This window comes from Cucurbita pepo, chromosome 5, assembly GCF_057944985.1.
Source record: "Cucurbita pepo subsp. pepo isolate OVF chromosome 5, ASM5794498v1, whole genome shotgun sequence".
Classification (NCBI taxonomy): Eukaryota; Viridiplantae; Streptophyta; class Magnoliopsida; order Cucurbitales; family Cucurbitaceae; genus Cucurbita; species Cucurbita pepo.
The window spans coordinates 14,213,373-14,236,185 of NC_141802.1; the positions used below are offsets into that span (position 1 = coordinate 14,213,373).

At 36.5% G+C, this 22,813-nt stretch overlaps 4 protein-coding genes across 6 annotated transcripts; 3 read left to right on the forward strand and 1 right to left on the reverse strand.

Moving 5' to 3' along the window:
* The first annotated feature begins 366 nt into the window (after window positions 1-366).
* Window positions 367-6,308, forward strand: LOC111794401 (uncharacterized). 2 transcript variants are annotated; one of them, XM_023676385.2, is made up of 3 exons: window positions 367-829; window positions 1,238-3,738; window positions 3,838-6,308. In XM_023676385.2, the coding sequence occupies exons 2-3, from the start codon at window positions 1,372-1,374 to the stop codon at window positions 4,132-4,134; spliced, it is 2,664 nt and encodes an 887-aa protein (XP_023532153.2). In that variant the 5' UTR covers window positions 367-829; window positions 1,238-1,371; the 3' UTR covers window positions 4,135-6,308. The 2 variants fall into 2 exon arrangements, with proteins under 2 accessions (XP_023532153.2, XP_086980413.1); XM_087124287.1 differs by having other exon boundaries at window positions 1,276-3,738.
* A 2,015-nt stretch (window positions 6,309-8,323) lies between these two features.
* LOC111794436 (serine/threonine-protein kinase BSK5) lies at window positions 8,324-12,277 on the forward strand. The gene is made up of 10 exons (XM_023676451.2): window positions 8,324-8,816; window positions 8,944-9,149; window positions 9,275-9,410; window positions 9,635-9,768; window positions 9,840-9,945; window positions 10,092-10,177; window positions 10,639-10,827; window positions 11,045-11,206; window positions 11,467-11,580; window positions 11,846-12,277. The coding sequence occupies exons 1-10, from the start codon at window positions 8,735-8,737 to the stop codon at window positions 12,086-12,088; spliced, it is 1,458 nt and encodes a 485-aa protein (XP_023532219.2). The 5' UTR covers window positions 8,324-8,734; the 3' UTR covers window positions 12,089-12,277.
* Window positions 12,278-13,222: 945 nt separating this feature from the next.
* LOC111794505 (uncharacterized) lies at window positions 13,223-15,521 on the reverse strand. The gene is made up of 3 exons (XM_023676545.2): window positions 15,167-15,521; window positions 14,758-14,800; window positions 13,223-13,648 (listed from the first exon to the last, which is right to left on the reverse strand). Exons 1-3 carry the CDS (start codon window positions 15,437-15,439, stop codon window positions 13,494-13,496), a joined length of 471 nt encoding a protein of 156 aa, XP_023532313.1. The 5' UTR covers window positions 15,440-15,521; the 3' UTR covers window positions 13,223-13,493.
* Window positions 15,522-16,405: 884 nt separating this feature from the next.
* On the forward strand, window positions 16,406-22,642 carry LOC111794408 (neutral ceramidase 1). 2 transcript variants are annotated; one of them, XM_023676395.2, is made up of 9 exons: window positions 16,407-17,051; window positions 17,219-17,427; window positions 17,700-18,044; window positions 18,993-19,257; window positions 19,332-19,599; window positions 19,696-19,821; window positions 20,118-20,181; window positions 21,100-21,269; window positions 21,881-22,642. In XM_023676395.2, exons 1-9 carry the CDS (start codon window positions 16,711-16,713, stop codon window positions 22,427-22,429), a joined length of 2,337 nt encoding a protein of 778 aa, XP_023532163.2. In that variant the 5' UTR covers window positions 16,407-16,710; the 3' UTR covers window positions 22,430-22,642. The 2 variants fall into 2 exon arrangements, with proteins under 2 accessions (XP_023532162.2, XP_023532163.2); XM_023676394.2 differs by having other exon boundaries at window positions 16,406-17,051; window positions 19,332-19,821.
* The last annotated feature ends 171 nt before the right edge of the window (window positions 22,643-22,813 follow it).

The following is a 22,813-nucleotide window of genomic DNA, read 5'->3' on the forward strand; positions in this document are numbered from 1 at the left end:
TAAAATTTTATGGATATTTTTAGGAAAGGATAGAAGGATATTAATGAAAGTTTTAGAATTAAAAATATTTTTAAAATAGGAATGAAAATTAAGAGTATTTTTTAACCAATTATTTTTGGGGATTTTATACTCGAAACTATTAAAAATTTAAATATATATTTTAAATAATTATTTTTATTAATTTAGACTTTTTAAAATATATAATTTAGCGAAAACAATTTATAAATATTAAAAGAGAATTTATGGGAAATAGAGGAAAAATTATTAAAAAAAAAAAGAGAAAAGTGGAGGGAGTGGGACCCAGAATTTATGTCATCTTCTTTGGAGCGATCAGATGAAAACGATGCGAGCTCTTCTTTCATTTCGCTCTCACAGTATAACTACCTCACCATCCAGACCAGTCCCAGCCAGTCAAGAACTCGAACGCCCAAACCATAGCCAAACCCATAGCCCTCTATGGTTCTTGGTTGTTGCGCCTTCCGAACTTTTTTTTTTTTTTTTTTTTTTTTTTTTTTTTTTTTTTTTTTTTTTTTTCTTTTCCGTTAATGTTCTCTCTGTTCTTCATCCGAGTTTTGGCTGAAAAGTAAACCCAAAAGCATTGAGATCCTCGGGAGATTTCCGCACTCCGAGCTACTGTTCTTGATTTCGAGACGTGGAAAGTGATAGGAACGAGCACCGACACCATATTCTATGACTATCAGTTGATTTTGGTACCTCCAATGGCGGTTTCAGTGGTTCAGATTTAGTTGGTGTGTCGTGCTGCATGCGTTAACTGGAAAATAGCTTGTTTGGTTTGAGCCTGAGAAGTTTTTTGTGCTGCGAGTTGAAGGTTTGGCCTATTTCTTTGTAATTGCTATTTTGTTTCGGCTAATTGCATTTAGAGAAAGGTTTGGAGTTTTGGAATGTTTATATCTGTATAGTTTTTTTAGAATATGCTTCGAATTTGTTATCATCGGAGTTCTCTATTTTCTTTCCAATCATTCATGAGGAGAGTTATTGATAAACTGAGAATCTGCTCTGCCTCTTCGGTGGCTGGGGACCTTTGTCCCTTATATTGATAATGCCTCCATTATCGTAATCGATTGAGACTGATCTGTTTATCATCTTATCTTTAGATTCTCAAAAGTGTTTGAATGGACCGCAGAACTGTTCGATTTCGTTTCTGTTTTCATGATTTATTTGTTTGTAGAACTATGTATTATCAATGATTATATGCACTATTCTTCTGCCATTACAGAGCGGCCTGCTCTTTGGTGATCTTCTATTTTCATCTAGAATTGAAGGCTTGGAATCTTTCCTGTAATGAGCTATACCCAAAGCAAGTAGAAACACTGCAAATACAACTGGAACTTAGTGAACCTTTATGGTTACATGGAACGAGTGGAGACTAAAAGAAATTATCATGATCAACGACCCTTGGGTACCTCAAGGCGAATTTCACTGTGCCATGCTAGCAAAAGTATAAAGCTACATGAGCCTTTCAAAAAAGAAAGACATAGCTTTACATATGGTGAAGTCAATGATAGCCCTTGTAAGGCTTCTAGAAATCATCAGAAGGATGTAATTTCAGGAAAGATGACCAAGAAGGAGGAAATTATAAGATACATGTCAAATTTACCTTGCTATCTAGAACGTGGTGAACATGTTCGGGAGAAAGTTCTTAGTGTAGGGGTTCTTGACTGGGGGCGTCTAGAAAAATGGCAGCATGGCCACAAACAATTATCAAGTAGAAGTAATGGATCTCCATCCTCTTCATCTGATTGCCCATCTCCCCATTTTGGCTATGATCACATCTCTTCTCCTTGTCAAAGAATACATCGTCCTTCACTCTATTCTCATCTGCTAGCTTCTCCTCATTCCCAATTTGTTAAATCCTTTGGAGAAACAAATGAAAAAGGCCAAGATCTTAAATTTGTCCATAGTAACACCTTAAGTTGCCGAGGAAAGTCCATAAAAAGTAGCCAGCATTCCTTTAAAGCTGATAGGGAAGTAAAGATAAAACAATCTGAGAAGACAGGTTCAGAGACAAAAGTTCTCCAAGAATGTAAACCTCCGCCAGGTGCCGTATGCTATGAGGTTGCATCTTCTCAATGTGGGGATTTTATTGGAGTAGAGACGTCTCGATCACAAAAAGATTCTGTACATAAGCATGATGTCTTGGAAAAACCTGAAGCAAGTGTCGCTTCGCCCAGCAGCTTACTGAAAAACAATGATTCAGAAGTCCATGAGTTTTCTGATTCAACATTCTTATTAAGTCATAGGTCCAAAGAAAGAAGTCAGAAGAGATTACTGAAGAGGTCTACGGTGAGTTTGCCTGCAAAGCTCAAAGATGATCTCCCAAACGCAAGCAATACACACTGTATAATTAACGGGAACCAGTTTATGCAAAAGCACAATTGCTCCATAAATGCACGCAATAATTCTCGCTCTGTATCCAGGTCAGTTAGAGCAGGGTGTAGTCCGTCCAAAGGTAGAATATCTGAAGAAAAAACATCTGTTGTTGCACCTTTAAATTCAATGGTCAAGGAGGCATCTATTGGGTTGGATGTGAAAGCAAGCACAGTTGCTGTTGCTAAAGGAAGAAGCTCTTCACCCTTTAGTCGATTAAGCATTGGCATGGGTAGGAGATGTAAAAGTTACAGTTCTGCAGGGAACTCATGCGCTAGCGATCAAAGTTCAGCACATATAGCAGTCCAATCTGGATCAGAGAATGCTATGCCTTCAGCTTGCTTGAATGATTTGAGGAATGAGAAACCCAGCCATACAGGCAGAGCCAGTTCCAGTCCTCTTAGAAGGTTGCTGGATCCTTTACTAAAGCCAAAGGCTGCAGTATACCATCATGCTGTGGAACCTATAGAGAAAGACTTAAATAGCATGGCTGATAAAAAATATAATCGACCGGCAGATTCATCAGCAGTACAATTAAGGAAACTTAAGCTAGACATGAGCAGATGCAGGAAAATCAGTGTCAATGATTCAGCAGTGGACAAGAAGCATGAACCTTCTGACGTTCGTGCTCTTCTACAAGTAACATTTAAGAATGGCTTGCCTCTGTTCACCTTGGCAGTCGACAATGTCTCCAACATTCTTGCAGCTACGGTGAAGTTAACCAGCTCCAGAAAAGGGGCAGTTAGCCATACTTATACTTTCTTTACTGTTCAGGAAGTTAAAAGAAAGACTGGAAGTTGGATAAATCAAGGTAGTAAGGGGAAAGGTCGTGATTACATCTCCAATGTCATTGCACAAATGAAGGTTTCTGATTCAGAGCTTTCCCTCTTGACCCGACCAGATGAGCCCTCTACCAGAGAGTTTGTCTTATTTTCTGTGGACTTGAGACAGGCAGATCACCAGACCTCAGATTTTCTACCAAATGAAGAGCTAGCTGCTATAATTGTCAAAATTCCCCCCAAAATCAAGCAAGGTGGCACCATTACCGATGAGGTTAAACTGAGTTCTTACAACAACTCGTCTGAGGGTAGCGCGCAGCTTCAGCTTCCTGCTGGCAGTGAGTCCTTTATCAGTGCAACAGTGTTACTTCCAAGTGGTATGCATAGCCTCCCGAGTAAAGGTGGACCTTCATCCCTAATAGAACGTTGGAATTCTGGTGGATCGTGCGACTGTGGGGGTTGGGATTTAGGTTGTAAACTCAGAGTTTTTGCCAATCAGAATCAAATAATCGGGAAATCAAGTTCATCTCAACCTTCTCCAATAACAGACCAGTTTAAGCTCTTACCTCAGGTATAAATATTTGATTTTTCCAAGCTAATATGAGAGCTCGTTATTTTGGTCATTTGCATTTTACTTAGATTATCTTTTTGACCCCTTGCTCACTCACAGGAAGGAGTACCAGAAGACCATTGCGTCCTGAGCCTGGCTACTTTCAAAGATATGATATACTCAGTTGAGTTTGATTCTTCTTTATCGCTTCTGCAAGCATTCTCCATTTGTCTGGCAATGATAGATTGTAGGAACTCACGCCAACTTCCAGAAGCAAGTATCTTATTTGAATCTAAGACTTCAGGAAAATCAAAGTTAATGGATAATGATAGATTGTTGACTCCTAATCCTCCTGAAAGAGAGGCTCCTGCAGAACATATAACTTGTCCGCCACTTTCTCCTTTTGGAAGGATCTAGCTGGAATTTTGGACTTCGTTCGATGTGTAAATGATATCAGGTATACATTTCCAGGCCCGGCAATCAATTTTTACTCTTGTTGATCGGGGCCTCTCATAGATAGATCTGGAACCTGAATAACCTTTTGTCTTTAAAATGCTCTGTTCTTCTTTGGCAGTCAATCTATACAAGAGCCGAAGGTCTTTGTAGCTTCTAATATTTTTTGGTAACCATAGAGAAAACAATAGTGTATGTTCTTTCAAGGGACTCGATCAACATCCATCTAAGTGTGCATATACATAAGTAGACTGTAAATTTTGTTTTGGTTAGCATGAGAACATCAAAATTATTGTTCCCTTGCCAACTTGAGTCAAGCTCGACTAGCAAAATATATATTCTCAATCAAACGATAAACCTTTTGAAAACGTCCTTTAAGCCATCGACTTTGATGATGACAATGACTCGAGGGTTCAATAACTCACACTCAAGTTTCATTAGACAATAGAAGATCTTTCCATTTAGCTATCCTTATACATCACAAGTTCTCAAAATCTGTTACTATCACACAATGTTCTCATCATCATGTTCATTGCCACACACCACATCCCGTCCTTATCTCAAACAAAATTCAATGGAAATGTGTGGATGAGGGTGTGATACATTACATTGTCAAATAGAGAATAACAGAACTTCTGATATTAATCTTTTTCGTCCCTAATCTTTGAATGGAGTCGTCAATTTTCCCCTCTATTTTAAATAGCGAATGAAGGAGGCTGCATGTGTCATGTTGCCTCCTTTAGGCAGCCAGGTCTGGCATAGGCCCACGATGCCTTGTTTAGTGGTCTTTCTTGTCTGAGATGCCCCACTTGAGTTCTACCCCCGATCATCCTGCCTTTTAGCTTCTTTTTTTGGGCATATTCCCTTTCCATTGAACTTTGAAGCATGAAATTGGTATAACCCACCTGTTACATCGCGCTACTATTCTTAGGCTTTCTTCCAGTACTAGCTCCATGTTTTTCTTCTGACATGCCCCTTAGGGATAGGGTGTTGTTTGACTTGCAATTTTAACATATCTGTATTTGTGTAATGTACAATTGAAAGTTTGCATTTATGTAGCTCATATTTGAACTGTGGAGGGATATGAGTTGTATGAACTTGTTTGTGTAATATGTATTTAGTTTGTGATTTATAATATATTTGTAGGTCCATAGTCTATGAGCATAACTCAACTAGTCGAACATACCTCTTGATCAAGAGGTCATAAGTTTAGATCTCTCTTTTCTTGTTGACCTCAAAATATAACATATGAGATTATCATACCAAACATTTATGCTATACACAAACTGTGATATCCTACGTCGGTTGGAGAGGGGAACGAAACATTCCTTATAAGGGTATGAAAATCTCTCCCTAGCAGACGTGCTTTAAAAACCTTGAGGGGAAGTTCAAAATGAAAAGTCCAAAGAGGGCAATATCTGCTATCAGTGGATTTGTAAACTTAGGCTATACAAACACATTTGAATTTTCGTTCTCACGTGTTGTTGAACTCAAATATGGCTTAGGAGATAATGAAACCAACAGCTTCCCCTACATCTGTAAGTGAGTTTGCAGGTTCATAAACTCAATGAAGGGGAGCCGAATATGTAGACATAAACATCAAAAGATCTGTCCCCCTCTCTCTCTGAAATGTCTATTCTTGCATTGCTTTTGTCGTTTGGTACATGCAGAAGCCGAAAAGCCTGGTTGGTTTCTCCAAAATGCATCATGAACAAGAAAAAGGAAAAAAAAAGAAGGCCACACCACACCTACCCATGCATGTGTTCTCTAATTTGTGAATTTGCACTTGATTGGGTGTACCCTTTGCTTTGGTGACTAATTTTGCAGCTTTGAATAAAAGGAGACACAAAACGTGGTACATTGATGATGAAGAACAAGAAGTAGCTAATCTTAGCTCTCACTGTTCCCCAGTTGAGGAATTCAAAGCCTTTTTGCTCTGTATAATGTTGGTAAGTGGGCAAGCAGAGTATCCCCATTCTCTTCTGCTGTGGCCTGTGCAGAGTAATGTTTTGTTTAATGCTGGGAGTGAATTTGCCTTCTAAAGTTGTATCTTGCTTTGTTTACCCATTTTTCCCATGTGGGCTTCATCATTTCCCCCCTCCCCTTGTGTGTGTTGCACTCATTGATAGCAAAAACAAGAAAACGAAGTTGTAATTGTTCAAGTTCACCACTAGCAGATATTGTTCTCTTTAAGCTTTCTCTTGTAGGCTTCTCTTCAGGGTTTTGTGTATGTTACAAATGGTATTAGAGCCCGACCACACGATGTGCCAACGAAGAGACTAAGTCTCGAAGGGAGGTGAACACGAGGCAGTGTGCCAGAAAGGACATTGGGTCCCAAAGGGGGTGAATTGTGATATCTCATATTGGTTGGAAAGGAGAACGAAACATTTTTTATAAGAGTGAACTTTTCTTTAGAAGACGTGTTTTAAAATTTTTGAGGGGAAGCTCAAAAGGGAAAGTTAGAAGAAGACAATATCTGCTGGCGATGGACTTTGATTGTTACGAAAGAGGCCGAGTGGTTCACGAGGCTTTAATAATCAGTCAAAGATGGGCCTCTTTTTGGGATAATGATTAATTACAGATGTTTTTCTTTTGTAGGGAATGGGTTTTATTTTATACACATGGAGAGATTACTGTTGGGTTTGGACAGGACTAAATCTAGTTTGGTTCTTATATTTTTATTTTTATTTTTTATTATAAATACACATATAATAATAAATGAGTTGGAGATATGTTTGCCAACATGTTAAAGTATTGCCCAATGCATTTAAAATTAATTAAATCATGGAATTCCTTTGTTTAAATTATTAAATATTCTACATTTTTTGTTCATGCCAAATATTGTATGGTTCAATGATGATTGTCATAGTGAAATTAGTTAAATATATTTACTTTTTTTTCAATAAAATATAGAGGGTCGAGCCAAAATTTATAATAGGAAAGAACAAAATTTTAAGCCCGAGTTTCGATAATATTTTTTAACTTAAATATAAAATATCATTGAAATTTCAATTATTTTCATAGTTTCATTAATATATAAAAAAATTTAAAATATAACTAAACTAAAAGTTTAGTTAATATCTTTAAATTATTTATTTTTTTAAAAAATACCCTCTTAAAAAGATAGCCTTTTAATACTTTAATATTATTAATACTCTTAAATTTTTTTTAAAAAGTTTTAAAGTATAATAAAGTATTAACGGTTACCATCTAAATCTAAATATGTTTTAAAAACAAAATATTAATCATTTCCATTTAATTATATTTTTAAAAATAATAAGTTTTAAGCGTTTTAATTCAAGTCTCTATATAAAATAAAATTTAATATAAAAAAATACATTTTATTTAACTTATTTAGACGGCCAAATATAAAAAAGCGTATTTATTTATAATATTAAAACAAAACACTTCTCGAAATTTGAAAATAAAATAAAAAAAAAGAGAGCATGAAATTTCGTGACAAAATAAATTAAAACCCCAAAATTCAAACTCACAATTATTTATTTATTAATTTTTTTAATTTAATACCACTATAAATATTAATAGTAAAATTAGATTAAAAAAAGGGAAAAAAATAATGTTAAAATTATACCAATATAACTTTCTTAAAATAAAAAAAAATCCAAATGGTTTTGTTGTACCTGAAATTTATTTAATTAAATACTAGGTTAATATTTAATGTACAAAATAATTATATACCATAAATCATTGACTTTAAATCTATAAAAACAACTGATTAAGTAAATTATTTTAACAATATATTTTTTTATAAAAATAAATTGTAATTAATTTAATTTTCTATAATATAATTGAAAAAATCACATCAATTTTATAACATATTCAGAGTTCAAAAAAGTATAAGTAAATAATTAAAAAATGTGGTATTTTGTATAACTTAACTTAATAATTATTAAAAAAAATGCGTTAAATTATCCATATTTAAAAAAAAAAAATTATAATAATATTCTAAAATAAGTTTTTACAAATTTTTTTAATAACATTTAATATATTATTATTGGAAAAAAAAAGAAAATTATGTTAAAAAAAAAAAAGAAAAAGAAAAAAGAAAAAACATTACCCCACGCGCGGACATGAAGATTGCGACGGTTTCACCACTCCCCATTTCGTATTATTTATAATTTGGCGCTTAGAGGTGCATCTTACGCGGCTCCAACAACTCGCAGCTGAAGAACAAGAGAGAGAAACAGATTGAGTGGAGTGAGAGAGAAGAGAAAACTAAAAAAGCAGTGTGATGAAGCGGAATGATGAGGCTGTAAGAAAGTGAAGAAGCTAACACAGGCTTTGGATCGGAGCAAAAAAATCGCTTCAATCCTCTTCCTTCCTCTTCTTAATCTCTACTTTCTCGATTCCCCAAGCAACTCTACTTCAACTTCTTCCCTACTTGCTGCTGCTCGCCTTTTTTGCCATCACTTTTTTTCTTCAAAATCTGTGTGATTGATTAGGGAGGAAGTTGCGTGGTTGTGGATTGGAAGATTGAGGAGTTCGTGGTTTGGTTTAACTTTCATTCGTTGGGGTTTCTCCATCTGATTTTTGGTTTGTTGCAATGGGAGCTCGTTGCTCCAGATTTGGCCTCTGTTTTTGGCCTTCTCAGATCGAATCTAATCTCAACGACTTATCGTGTGCTGGTGAGTGTTACTTTGTGGTTTTCATTTGTTGATGGAGGTTTTTTTTTTTTTTTTTTTTTTTTTTTTTTTTTTTTTGTTGTTGTCGTTGTTGGAATTAGGGTGTTGTTGTTTGTGTTTTTGAATGCAGAGAATGATGATGCATTGCCTGGATTCTGTGAGTACAGCTTTGATCAACTAAGAGCTGCTACTTCGGGATTTTCTTCGGAGAACATTGTTTCTGAGCATGGTGAGAAAGCGCCCAATGTTGTTTACAGAGGCAAGCTTGATGATGACCGAGTGATCGCTGTGAAGCGCTTCAATAAGTCGGCCTGGCCCGATTCTCGCCAATTCCTAGTCCGTGATTTTGCTCTGATTTGATATTATGCATTGCCTTAATGTTACTGAGCTGTCTGAGTGTGCGTATTAATGTCTAAGGAGGAGCGTTTAAGGTGATTGTTAGTTGTGTTTTGGCTTTTCAGGATGAAGCTAGAGCCGTGGGGCAGCTAAGGAACCAGCGGTTGGCGAATTTGATCGGCTGCTGCTGCGAGGGCAATGAGAGATTACTAGTGGCTGAGTTCATGCCCAATGAAACTCTCTCCAGACACCTTTTTCACTGTAAATTTTCGTCTAGCCTTTTGCCCTCTTCCATTGACGCTAAATGAGTGTTTATGATGCTGAAAGTTATGGATTTCGCTTTTTCTTTTTGGTTGCTCTTTTATACTTTATATACATCGAAGTAAACTACACAAATAATCGTATCTTTGTTCGTGGCTGGAAAGCAAGCATGCAAGCGCACGCTTTTAGTTAATTTGAATACTTTTATGGTTGATTTTCTGTAGGGGAAACTCAGCCCATGAAATGGGCAATGAGGCTTCGAGTGGCATTATATTTAGCACAAGCTTTGGAGTACTGCAGTAGCAAGGGACGGGCCCTGTACCATGATCTTAATGCTTATAGAGTTCTCTTCGATCAGGTACATATTTTGTTCTTTTCAAGTGTTGGGACATATTTCATGGGCTGTTAGTAATTAGCTATGCCCGACAGGATGGCAATCCCAGGCTCTCATGTTTTGGCCTTATGAAGAACAGCAGAGATGGAAAGAGCTATAGTACCAACCTGGCTTTCACCCCTCCTGAATATATGAGAACAGGTATTGAACATCTACTGATTAGACATGGTGTGTTCAAGTCATTCTTAAAGATTTGTTGGTAAAATTCTCTCTCTATATATACCTTTTTAGGTGCATTTCCTAATCACTCTGGGTATTATGCTAATTGTATAATATCCATTTGACAGGGAGAATATCGCCAGAAAGTGTTGTGTACAGCTTTGGCACTCTATTGCTTGACCTACTCAGTGGGAAGCATATTCCCCCAAGCCATGTAAATTGTTTCTCCCTTTAGAGGTTTCTCTGCATGTGGAAGTTTGGTTTGACTTTATCCTCAAATACAACCCAAGAATTTTACTCCAGAACTTTATCTTATACAAAAACTTGTGATTCTGGAAATCTAGCCTCAATAACTTGGCTGCGGCTCTGACTAATTACCAGCATTTTAAAGAACATTATGTTAAGGATTCTTGGAGAGGAGTCCCACGTCGGCTAATCAAGGAGTTGATCATGGGTTTATAATTAAGGAATAAATCTCCATTGGTGTGAGGCTTTTTGGGGAAACCAAAAGCAAAGCCATGAGAGTTTATGCTCAAAGTGGACAATATCATACCATTGTGGAGAATCGTGGTTCCTAACATATTGCACTCGGCTTTCTTTAGTTATTATTTTAGCTTTTGCATTCTGAAATTAGGGAACTTCATGTTGGTTTTTAACAAAGTTCACTTCTCTCAGGCACTGGATCTTATCCGTGGAAAAAATTTTCTGATGCTGATGGACTCATGTTTAGAGGGTCATTTCTCTAATGACGATGGAACTGAATTAGTGAGGTTGGCTTCAAGATGTTTACAATATGAACTTCGTGAGAGGCCAAATGTGAAGTCACTTGTAATTGCTCTCACAGCTCTTCAGAAAGAAACCGAGGTACAACCACCCGTTTGATTAGATGTCCTGATATTAACTATCCATAAAAGTCGTGCTAGTTAGCATAGTCTGTAAAAGATGCTATGTTTGATACTGTACGCAACATAATATAGGCCACAGTCCAGTAATATTCTATACAGCCGGTTGGCAATAATGCAGAAAAAAGAGAATCGTCCAAATTTATACAGTTCTTTGTCTTTCCACTGGTCTATGTCAGGTTCCTTCTCATGTTCTTATGGGAATTTCCCACGGGAATGCTTCCTCCAAGGAAATGTCATTATCACCTTTTGGGGAGGCTTGCTCAAGATCGGATCTTACTGCAATACATGAACTTTTGGAGAAGGCTGGATACAAAGATGATGAGGGAGTTGCAAATGAGGTTGGCAAATTCATCTATAAATTAAAATTTCTAAGATCAGAGATAATGGAGGCAACTTTATGTTCATTAGGAATTCTTTGATCATTCTAATGAACACGTGAAATTAGGCTATTTCGTTTTCTTGTCCATGCCAGTAAAATGCAGCTAGCTAATTTTTAGTGGCATAATTCCTCCTTTATTTATAGAACTGAAAAATCCTTTTAATAGCTTTTATGCTTTTCATTGCTCATCGCAGAGAATTTGCTTTATTTATCTTGCAGCTCTCTTTCCAAATGTGGACAAGCCAAATACAGGAAACACTCAATTCTAAAAAGCGTGGAGACTCAGCATTTCGAGCCAAAGACTTTGTAACTGCCATTGATTGGTACACGCAAGTACGTGATTAATTTTCAAAGATGGGTTACTTTGAAACCGTTTTTTTATCCTCCAAAACCTCACATAAATGCCAGTAAAAACTTATATTAGGATCTCAAATTCAATCATGGGCTCATGCACTCATAAGAACAAGTGAAAGGCCAGTAGAATTTGGTTTAAAATTGTTTGGAAGACTGATATTTACTGGCTCTATCGATATGCAATGACCGAATCGATATGTTTTGGTGCTCGGTTTTTTGACGTTGATATGTTTTGGGTTTACAGTTCATAGATGGAGGAACCATGGTATCACCAACAGTATTTGCGAGACGTAGCTTGTGTTACTTGATGAGTGATATGCCTCAGGAAGCATTAGGAGATGCTATGCAAGCTCAAGTGGTATCACCAGATTGGCCAACAGCCTTGTATCTGCAAGCTGCAGCTCTGTTCATCCTTGGAATGGAAAATGATGCACAAGAAACTTTGAGAGATGGGACATCTCTGGAATCCAAAAAAGAAAGAACTTAAAAAAGAAAATGTATAGGTATTTCTCTTTAATTTAACATTATTCTTATATTTGTTCTTATGTCTTCTCGCCTTTACTGTTAAGTTTCTGCAACACCGAAAGGGTTTGATTACTAAACTTGTGAGTTGGTGTTGGTGCAAATTTATATTTTCTTTGCCCAACAAAGCTATCTGTGATTCTCTTCTGCTCCAGATGTCAAGTCTCTTGTTATATCCGTTATGTTCGAACCAAAATGTTGTCGAATTAGATGATAAAGTCTAAGTGCAACCAAATTCGGATTTTGCCACCATTTTAAAGGTTAGTTTGGAACGAAGAAAAAAAGTTTTAAAATATTAAGAAAAAACAGTTTCGAACTTGGATGGTTAGACTGTACATTGCCAACCTTAGCATTCGACCAAAAAATCATAAGGTCGAATTTCCACGTCATTTTCAAACTAAAAAAAGACTGCACGATTGATCTACTTATACTAAAATTGCAATCGTTAAACCCCACTATACTATATACAATTTCATAGAATATTTGACAATGAAGAGACCTTAAAAAAAGGGTTTTGAGAGGAAAATTGTCTTGTATATATATTCTTTTATCCTCGGAGTAGTTTTTGAGGCGTTTGAAGGCTTGATGTTTGAATCTTCGACCTAAACCTTCTTAAACTATAATAAATAAATAAATAAAAGTTACCATGTTCGTAACTTCTAAAATCAGGCAACAATTATATGTTAAACATTTCATAGATTGGAAAAATTAGAACAGCTTTCTTTTTCATGGTCTTTTACGTTAATCAAATGAAGTTTTTCTCACAAAATTACAGTTTTGAACGGTAATTGAAGACACCCTCTTATCTTTGACTTCTCGTAAACATTTCAAACTACTTTTAGAATAAAAATAAATTAAAATATTGAACCGGAAGCCAACATGATGGAACATTATCTTTTTTAGACTTAATTTTGGCCAAAGTCCTAATCAGTGACGCACCGTTTTAAGTTACTGTTACATCAACTTTTCATCCAATATTCTAATAAATTTCTACTTCATAAAGTAATTTTAAACAAAAGGACATGTTCACGAGTATTTTTTCTATGTTCGTCTCACAGCTTTTTTTATGTTCGTCTCACAGCAGGACGAAGAACAAAGATTAACAAATACCAACTAGATTCTTCAACCTATTTAACATAAAAATCCAGTAGAAACTGAGAATAGGAAACGAGTTCTAGCTTACACTGTTCGGGATGATTGATCTTTCTTTTATCTCGGAAACAAGCAAAAAGCTCAAAATGCTCCTCATATGATGGCGTTAGGAAACCTGACTACATTTAAGGACTGCTAATATAGAGAGAATTAGAACTCTGTGAACTTGGAAATAAGGTAGGCCAAAAAGAATCAGCAGCTTAAATTTCTCTGCAGTCTCATGAAGTTTGAGCCTCAGCTGATGGGTTGCTTTCTCCCAAATTCGTCATTGTGGTTGGTTCGTTCTCTGATGATCTTGGCAAGCTTGGGATATACTTCCAACAGCGCTTGTGAACTCCACTGATCTTCTTCGGAGCTTCTGCAATGGGCGCGCCTGGAACCAATTTTTGTCAACCTCCGTCGTTGATGGAAGTAACTTGCACAAAGCAACAATAACATACAGAAATACAAGTTTGTAGATACCCAAATTTTAATACTCATTTGTAAGTAACATAATCGTTGCCTATGTCGATCGCTAAGTCTACAGTCGCCTTGTTAGAGACTTCAAAAGGGACCAAATCTAGAGGCCTAAAGGGCAAACGCGCTAAACCAAACTCCATCTTAAGCCTTTCAGGACCTCATGTCTCTAAACTTGAATGCTTGCAGACTATTTATAATAGAACAAAGTAAACTAAATTGTCATGAAGTATAATCCTATTAGTAAACAGTGAACTATAACGTGTTGAGGATTGTTGGGAGTGAGTCCCACATTGGCTAATTTAGAGAATGATCATGGGTTTATAAGTAAAGAAATACATCTCAATTGGTATGAGGCCTTTTGGGAAGCCCAAAGCAAAGTCATGGGAGCTTATGCTCAAAGTGGACAATATCATACCATTGTGGAGAGTCGTAATTTCTAACATAGTATCAGAGTCATGCCTTAAACTTAGCCATAACAATAGAATCCTCAAATATCGAACAAAGATTGTGAGCCTCGAAGGTGTAGTCAACAAGTGACTAAAGTGTGGCTGTTCGAGCTGAGGCTTATGGTGTACTTTGTTTGAGGGGAGGATTAGTGAGGATTGCTAGGAGTGAGTCTTACATTGGCTAATTTAGAGAATGATCATAGGTTTATAAGTAAAGGAATACATCTCCATTAGTATGAGGCCTTTTGGGGAAGCCCAAAGCAAAGTCATGAGAGCTTATGCTCAAAGTGGACAATATCATACCATTGTGGAGAGTTGTGATTCCTAACCTAACGTTCTAACTTTCATCTTTCCCAATCACGCATCTAAATTAGCTATAAAGCATGAACTCTTGATGTCATCGTCCCAAATTATAGAATTTAGCCTAGGCACAAAGATCATGTAAGAGATTCAAGTATGTATGAATTCTCATTCTTCTAAACAAATATTCGAACAAAATCCCAGCAACGTGATAAAAACAAAAATGAAATTCCAACAACGATTAAGGAACTAAATTTAGTGATATAGAAACTCTAACCATTTTTATGAGCGATGCCCCAAGCCTTGCCATGCGTGCCATTCTGTAGAGAAAGTCAAAGGAAAAGCTTAAACCCTGAATCCTAATGTCCCGAAAGTAAACAGATTGTTAAGCTTCCTGTTTGATTATCAATAGTTAGAGGGAAATGTCAAACGCCTCCAAACTCTAAAATTCTATGAAGTTCAGCAAATGATTAAAGAAACTACACAATCCCGCTTAATTTTTTACCCGAATCACAACCTTTTAAACCCCTCAATCCGTCTATTTGATTAAATGCACATAAGAAATGATAACCACCAGCAGAAAATGTATATAGTTCATTTCCAAATTTTCTGAAGATTATAGAAGGAAAATAATCGCAAACGAACCAGCATCCAAATCCAAGAAACAAAACCAGATGGAGACAGACCTTATACAGATTAATCTTGGTGATCTGGTACGATATTTCATCCCAGTGACCCTTGGCGACATGGTATCCTACTCCCCAATTGGGCAAAAACTGAATTACTTCGAACAGGTTCTTCTTCTTCTTCCTCCGCTTGTTTTTACTCGCAGCAGCCGAGGCACTGGGATCCGAAGAAGAGGTTGACAGCGTAGAAGTGCTGAAGTTTCTGATAAAGCTCGAAGCTAGCCTGGAGAAATCTAGGGCTCGACTGATCGTAGTTCTGTTGGCGACCGCCATTGGCGTCTCTCTCTCTCTAGGTTTGGTTGCTCCTCTCCGGTACTAAGTGAAAATGGGGAGTTTCTGTGTATTGCTTTTCTACCCTTTCAATTTACATATTTACAATTATAATCCCTTCTATTATATAAAATATTATTAAAAAAAAATATATCCATTTCATTAATAGGGCCGACCCTACTCGTAGTTATAAATGAGGAGGACGCGGGGAGAATTTTTTTTTTCTATTAGCTAAATGAAGCTAGGGACTAGAATTATATTCATCGTCCCCGACGATTTCATCCATAGGGCTAACCCTGCTCGGAGTTAGATATAAAGAGGGAGCAGATAGAGATTTCTTCCTACTAGCTAAACGAAGCTAGAGACGGAAATTATATTTCCCATTCTCGACAATTTTATTCATGGGTCGTGTCCATTTCATCTATAGAGCCGACCCTGTTCGGAATGCTCGGAATTATAGAGATAGATTATTTTTGCTTAAGTTTCTTTAATTCACCAACTAAATAAACCAAATAAAGAGAGAAAATGTGTGCATAATAATTCAATTTTAGCCTTCATAAAAAAAATGTGTAATTAAAAAAAGTTAAATTTAATAATTCAAATTTTTTTAATAACCGATATATACAAATTAATTAGATATACCAAATTAAATAAATGATAATAATTATTTACTTAATTGTAAATAATGTTAAGTAACCTTTCCATTAATTTTATTTATTATTTTAATGAAAAGGTATAATTTTGATATATTTCAAAGAATAATATATTTTTAGATATAATTTTCAAAATTATATGTAAAATGAAAATTTTCAATTAAAATTTATTTGTGGATAAATATTTGGTGAATGAAAGTCCCACATCGACTAATTTAGTGAATGATCATTGGTTTATAATAAAAAAATATTATCTCTATTGTTACGAGGTGTTACGTGGGAGAAAGTTGAGCCAAAACCACCGAAGCTTATGATTTTGGAGAGTGGTTTTTGCATTTCCCCACTCAACAAGCTTTGATCGGACGTTTTCCCCAATTTTTTCCTTTTACGGACATTTATCGTTACCATCTTCAATCTTCACGGAGCTCACTTGAAGGCCGAATTTTTGTTAAAGCTTATGGGAAATCTGTATCCAGGAACGTATCTTGAGCTTCCTTGAATTTCCTTTTACTGCAAATTTCATCTGGTTTCGATTAGAAAGTATGAACTTGTCGGTGAAGAACAACTACGAGAATCGAAGAATTTGTTGACTTCTGTCTCTACCTGATCGGGTTGAGAGCGATGGAGTTTGCTTCTCTGTTTAATTTCAGCATTCGGAAACCATATGAAGCTCTGTTTTGGATTTGTGCTGTTCTACTGGTGCAGAATAGTAAAGGCTCCTCGTCGGATTCCAACTATTTGATCGGACTTGGAAGCTACGATATCACTGGACCAGCGGCGGATGTTAACATGATGGGATATGCTAACATGGAACAAACTGCTGGTGGAGTTCATTTCAGATTGCGAGCTCGTACATTTATTGTCGCGGAGCCGCAGGGTGAGAGGGTGGTATTTGTTAATCTCGATGCTTGCATGGCCTCGCAGCTGGTGACAATCAAGGTGCTTCAGAGATTGAAGGAAAGGTATTTGAAATGGTTCCTTTCACTCTATAACTAAGTTCAGAAACTTGCTAGAAAAAACTGAAATAAAAATGTTGAGATATATGCTGTTCTTCTGATGAAATCCGTGTAGAAAGGGAAGGGGACATTGTTTGGAGTTTGGAGCCATTTCTAATGTCGTTCAATTTCAGGTATGGAGACCTTTATACTGAAAAAAATGTAGCCATTAGTGGAATACATACACATGCCGGACCAGGTGGTTATCTCCAGTACATTGTTTACATAGTGACATCTCTTGGATTTGTGCGACAGTCATTTGATGTTCTTGTAAATGGTATTGAGAACAGCATTATTCAAGCTCACGAGAATCTGCGCCCTGGCTCTATTTTCATAAACAAAGGTAAGGGATAGGACTCATTATCATTGCACTTGATTCAGTGGAAGTACTGCAATTTTCTTTCTTTCTCTTCATTGGGGGTTTAATCTTATTGCAAAGAGATACATATGTTGCCCTGATGACATAGAAACAGATTCTGAATGTTGGATAGAATGCTTTTGTTTATACTTAACAATATGAGATTTGATATGATGACTGCATGAAGCAAGTTATTGCAGATTGGTTGCAACTAAGAAAGATGAATTGCCTGTGGTTTTTTATTGTTCAACTTGCAGGAGAGCTTTTAGATGCAGGTGTGAACCGCAGCCCTAGTGCATATCTCAATAACCCTGCAGAAGAGCGCCAGAAATATGACTACAATGTTGACAAGGAGATGACCCTATTGAAATTTGTGGATCTAGAATGGGGTCCTATTGGTAGCTTTAATTGGTTTGCAACTCATGGAACTTCTATGAGTCGTACAAACTCATTGATTAGTGGGGATAACAAAGGTGCTGCTGCACGATTCATGGAGGATTGGTTTGAGAAAAAATGTGGGATCGCCTCAGATCTTGATATATCTGTAGAGGACACAATCCCTCGAAGGGTCTCAAACATAATACCTGACCTTTTCATCAATCGTAAGTTTTTTTCTTTTTACGAGCTTTACGCCAAAGTGCTGGTCATATGGTTCAACTCTCAAAAAACTGATAGCTAGGGAAGGTAGTGTGGATGTTGTTTAGTATGGATACAACTATAGTTCTATCATTGCTGTAGCTGCTTGTCCATAATTCTTTATCAAATAGCCCAGACATATCTTTATATCAATTGAACTCAAACAAAGAAAAGGTCGGCGTATCAACTCTTGGATAATTTCCTTATCAATGTTTAGTGGATCCAATACTAATATGATTTTGGATACGCTTTAAACAAATATTTTTAATTCGTAACTTTTTTCCTCTGATACTCTATTTATAGGAACATCACATACGGGACTGGGTCTACTCTCTTGCCCGAGTTTATATTTCCAGTAAAAACCCTATTAGCCGGCTTCCCATACCAATACCTTCATTCCAATATTCTATATCTCAATCAGTGAATTAAAAAAATGTTCATTAAAATGATAAATCACATAAAATTCCTAACCACCTTAAAACAATATCCAAAACATTATTCCACAACTTTTTGTAGCATGCACCTGTTCAACTTTTGTCAATTTCTTCAGTCCTCTTCTGGTTAACATGTTTGCCAAAAGTAAAATATTGGTACGACTGAGATATTTGGTGGAGTACTCAATGATTTACATGGTATGATCAGCTTCTGGGATTCATTGAAGTACTGACCAGTATAGAATAGTTTTTAACTGCAGAAGGAGGTGTAATATATTTAAATTAGTCTAGTTATCAATTCAAATGTCAGTTATGCATCTGGCATATGGTTTTGATGACAGAATACTTGGTCAAGCTGCATACATGGAGCAGATATTTGTAAAGTCAATACAGTAAAAAAACAAAAAAAAGTTCTCTTGTAGACAAACTATGAAAGAGGAAACATATCATTCTCAATTTCCTGGTATTTTTCTGACACAGATCACGAGTTACTTGAGCTTGCTGCATCTTTCCAATCTCCTTCTGGTAGACCAGCAACCAGGATTCTAAGTTCTTCAAGGCGTGTCAGGGGTGCCCTCAGGAATGCTGATAAACCTCAATTTGTGTCGGCATTTTGTCAATCAAATTGCGGTGATGTTAGCCCAAATGTTCTTGGTGCCTTCTGTATAGATACTGGACTTCCATGTGATTTCAATCACAGTACCTGTGATGGGAAGAATGAGTTATGCTATGGCCGAGGACCAGGGTAAGTGTCCTGCACTTGAAGATCCTTATTAATTTCAGAGAAGCTGTAAGTAAATTGTGATATCAACATGCCAGTTATCCTGATGAATTCGAAAGCACACGGATTATAGGAGAGAGACAATTCAGAAAAGCAGTTGATCTGTTTAGTAATGCACTAGAACAGTTAAAAGGAAAGGTTGACTTTCGACACACATACGTAGACGTCTCTAAGCTTGAGGTCACTCTTGAACGTGGAGGAACTACTGAAGTGGTACAAACATGTCCTGCTGCAATGGGGTACTCATTTGCTGCTGGAACCACTGATGGACCCGGTGCCTTTGATTTTGAGCAAGGAGATGACAAGGTAATAATTACATTAATTGGTAGTTATTACAGTATGAATGATTCCATCTATGGACTCTCACCATCCTTCTTTACCTCAATGATGTTAATTTATCAGGGAAATCCGTTTTGGAGGATCATACGTAACTTTTTAAGGACACCAAAGAAGGAACAAGTTGATTGTCAACGGCCAAAGCCCATCTTACTGGATACTGGTGAAATGACAAAACCGTATGATTGGGCTGTAAGTTCCAATTACATGCGTATAATAAACTGTCCATAGGAATGATCAATTGTTTTGCCCATTATAGTCTGTCTTTCTAAAATTTTCCAGTATTTCTTTTTCTTAAACAATAAACAACTTCTCATTGATATAATGAAAAAGGAAAAGATGATCAAGGTTACAAACTCATGAAGGGAGTTAAAATAGGAGAGAGAAAATACAAAATCAAGAACTTAGAACTTAGAACTTAGAAAATACTTATCGACATCAATGACTATGTCCATGTATTGTGAAATTAATTTTCATTATTTCTACAGCCGTCAATACTTCCCATCCAAATCCTCCGAGTGGGGCAGCTTATCATTCTTGGAGTACCTGGAGGTAGTAGCTTTCTTTATTGCTCTACTTTCTCTACCAGTTTATGCACTTCGCACATATATTGGGAGAGTCGCCTTCGTTTTCCATGCTTATCATTCTTGGGGCAGCTTATCATGCTTGTTGAAGTTTTTAGTTTGTTTCATATTGACGGATTTATATGCAATTGTGTGTGCAAACCTGAAGCTTGGCTGGAATAAGTAGGCCATACTTCTGCATGTGTTATTATGTCTGAAGTGCTTAGGTATACAATGTAGCTGCAAGGAAGCCCTTAATTGGCTTGATGTGGTTTGGAGAAGGTGACTATCGGGAACATTGAGTTTATATTTCTCCATCATTATGAATAGAAAGTCCCAAGAAAATATCATCTTTCGTAAGTGAATTACCCTCTCCCCCTTTTCTGATCCTCCTCAACTCATAAATTATTTGAGAAAGCCTTGGTTTTCCGTTGGATTTTGCAAATTTTGCTATCTGTGGATGTATTTGAATTTTACCTTATGAGGCAATTCAAGGAATTGAAAAATTCTGAAACCCAGCTGTGGAGATTTTCATGAAAATCTTTTAGCTGGAAAGAAAGTGACAAAATTTTCAGAATAATGGAAGACAGTGGGAACTATGTGAAGACATTTGAGACCTCGTAATTTTTATTGCTTATGGATTACCTTACAACACCTCTCCCCCTGTTGGCTGCAGAAAGTAACTTTATTTCTCCTAGTAATTTCGTTTAACCATTGATATTGCCTTTTTCTCTGATCACTTCGTTTCCATTCTCTAAGCTTCATGTCTTCGCATGAAAAGTTCATGTGATCTTTTCTAGAATAATTTTCCATCTGCTTACAGAATTCCAAAAAGTTCATAATTTCACTGTCACGTTGTTGCTTTCACTCCGAAGTCTGATATCTGTTAAAACTCTTTTGCTGCCAGAATTTACGACAATGGCTGGGAGGCGCCTTCGTGATGCTGTGAAAACAGTGCTAACGGATGGAAGTAAAAGTGAATTGAGTGGTGACGTTCATATTGTTATTGCGGGATTAACAAATTCTTACTCACAGTATGTCACCACTTTTGAAGAGTACCAAGTTCAGAGATATGAGGTCAGTTCTCCATGTAGAGGCTAAACAGTTGCATGTGGAATTGATTTTCAGGCAATTTAGGAGATCCTTTCATAGTGGAATATATTTAGTCACAGTAAAAAAAAATAATAATAAATAAATAAATAATTATATATATATAGTAGATAGAAGAGTGCTTGCAAGTTAGGTTGCAAATGCTGAGAATCATTATCATTACTTTTATCTTATACCTGCCAAAAAAAAAAAAAAATTTGAGAGGAAATAAAAATGCTCAATCTGCTCCTTTTTCTTTCAAGTTTATTAGTTGTTTTATGAATCTGTGGATACCTACTCTTTAATTCCTTCAAGTTTAGTAGTTGTTCTATGAATCCGACAGCTTTTATTTTATCTATAAGCCCGAGACTTGTAAATGCTGTAAATCTTGATACTGCTATTTAGAATTCCGCATGAACACGTCTTATTGTTGAAGTACTAATGGATTCTTCTGCATTTCCTCTCTTAGCTCTTAGGATAATAAAAAGAACAAACAACTTAGAGACATAAAGAAGTGTAGAAGACAGAATGTTCTTTGGTGATTCTGTAGCATGAATTTTGTATTTTCTAACTTACCCACACAAAATCTTGGTTTTCAGGGTGCCTCTACATTATACGGTCCTCATACTCTAAATGCCTACATTCAAGAGTTTAAGAAGCTTGCCCATGCGCTCATAGATGGCCAAGCAGTTGGTGCAGGGCCACAACCTCCAGATTTACTGAATAAGCAGATAAGCCTACTACCGCCTGTTGTGATGGATGCAACTCCTCGTTCAGTTAAATTTGGGGATGTAAAATCTGATGTTCCCAAGAATTCCACCTTCAATAGAGGTGATATGGTGACGGTTACCTTTTGGTCGGCCTGTCCTCGGAACGATCTCATGACTGAAGGTACATATGCATTGGTGGAGGTTCTTCATGACAAAAAACTGTGGGTTCCAGCCTACGACGACGACGATTTCTGCCTGCGTTTTAAGTGGTCGAGACCGTTCAAGCTTAGCAGTCAAAGCTATGCAACCATAGAATGGAGAATCCCTAAAACTGCAACTCCAGGAGTTTACAGAATAACACACTTTGGGGCAGCAAAAGTACTTTTTGGATCGATCATCCATTTCACAGGCTCATCTACTGTTTTTGGTGTAGTGTAGGACATGTACAAAGGTACATAAATTGCAGGTTATCAATGTCCGTCTTCTAGATTCAAATCCAAGTTGCTTTACAAGTTTACATCTGGGACTATCTTACAGAAAAACACAACTAACATGGGAAATGTGTTCTGTATATTACCGTTTCTGAATCTGGACTGTTCACATTAAAATTTCGACCTTAAAAGAAAGAAATACATGTCAATTACTACTTAACTATGTTCATGTTGATAGGTGTTATTCTAAAGATGATACCGAAAGTTTTGGGACGGTTGTCCTAGAAATTTTCATGTGCTTTGGGTCTGCCTAGGAATTCATTCAAGGGGTTAGGAATTCATTCAAGGGGTTATTCTTTTCCCCAATTATTGCTTTTGTGAAGCATGAACT

What these genes read in the sequence shown, in the direction of transcription:
- LOC111794401 (XM_023676385.2), top strand. Translation starts at nt 1,372, where the DNA reads ATGGAACGAGTGGAGACTAAAAGAAATTATCATGATCAACGACCCTTG. An exon ending in AGTTTAAGCTCTTACCTCAG is followed by an intron (nt 3,739 to 3,837) that starts GTATAAATATTT and finishes GCTCACTCACAG; the next exon opens with GAAGGAGTACCAGAAGACCA.
- LOC111794436 (XM_023676451.2), top strand. Translation starts at nt 8,735, where the DNA reads ATGGGAGCTCGTTGCTCCAGATTTGGCCTCTGTTTTTGGCCTTCTCAG. An exon ending in AGCATATTCCCCCAAGCCAT is followed by an intron (nt 10,178 to 10,638) that starts GTAAATTGTTTC and finishes CACTTCTCTCAG; the next exon opens with GCACTGGATCTTATCCGTGG. An exon ending in ATGAGGGAGTTGCAAATGAG is followed by an intron (nt 11,207 to 11,466) that starts GTTGGCAAATTC and finishes TTTATCTTGCAG; the next exon opens with CTCTCTTTCCAAATGTGGAC.
- LOC111794505 (XM_023676545.2), bottom strand. Translation starts at nt 15,439, where the DNA reads ATGGCGGTCGCCAACAGAACTACGATCAGTCGAGCCCTAGATTTCTCC. An exon ending in CCAAGATTAATCTGTATAAG is followed by an intron (nt 14,801 to 15,166) that starts GTCTGTCTCCAT and finishes CTTTCTCTACAG; the next exon opens with AATGGCACGCATGGCAAGGC. An exon ending in GGGCATCGCTCATAAAAATG is followed by an intron (nt 13,649 to 14,757) that starts GTTAGAGTTTCT and finishes AATTGGTTCCAG; the next exon opens with GCGCGCCCATTGCAGAAGCT.
- LOC111794408 (XM_023676394.2), top strand. Translation starts at nt 16,711, where the DNA reads ATGGAGTTTGCTTCTCTGTTTAATTTCAGCATTCGGAAACCATATGAA. An exon ending in CTTCAGAGATTGAAGGAAAG is followed by an intron (nt 17,052 to 17,218) that starts GTATTTGAAATG and finishes GTTCAATTTCAG; the next exon opens with GTATGGAGACCTTTATACTG. An exon ending in CAAAACCGTATGATTGGGCT is followed by an intron (nt 19,822 to 20,117) that starts GTAAGTTCCAAT and finishes TTATTTCTACAG; the next exon opens with CCGTCAATACTTCCCATCCA.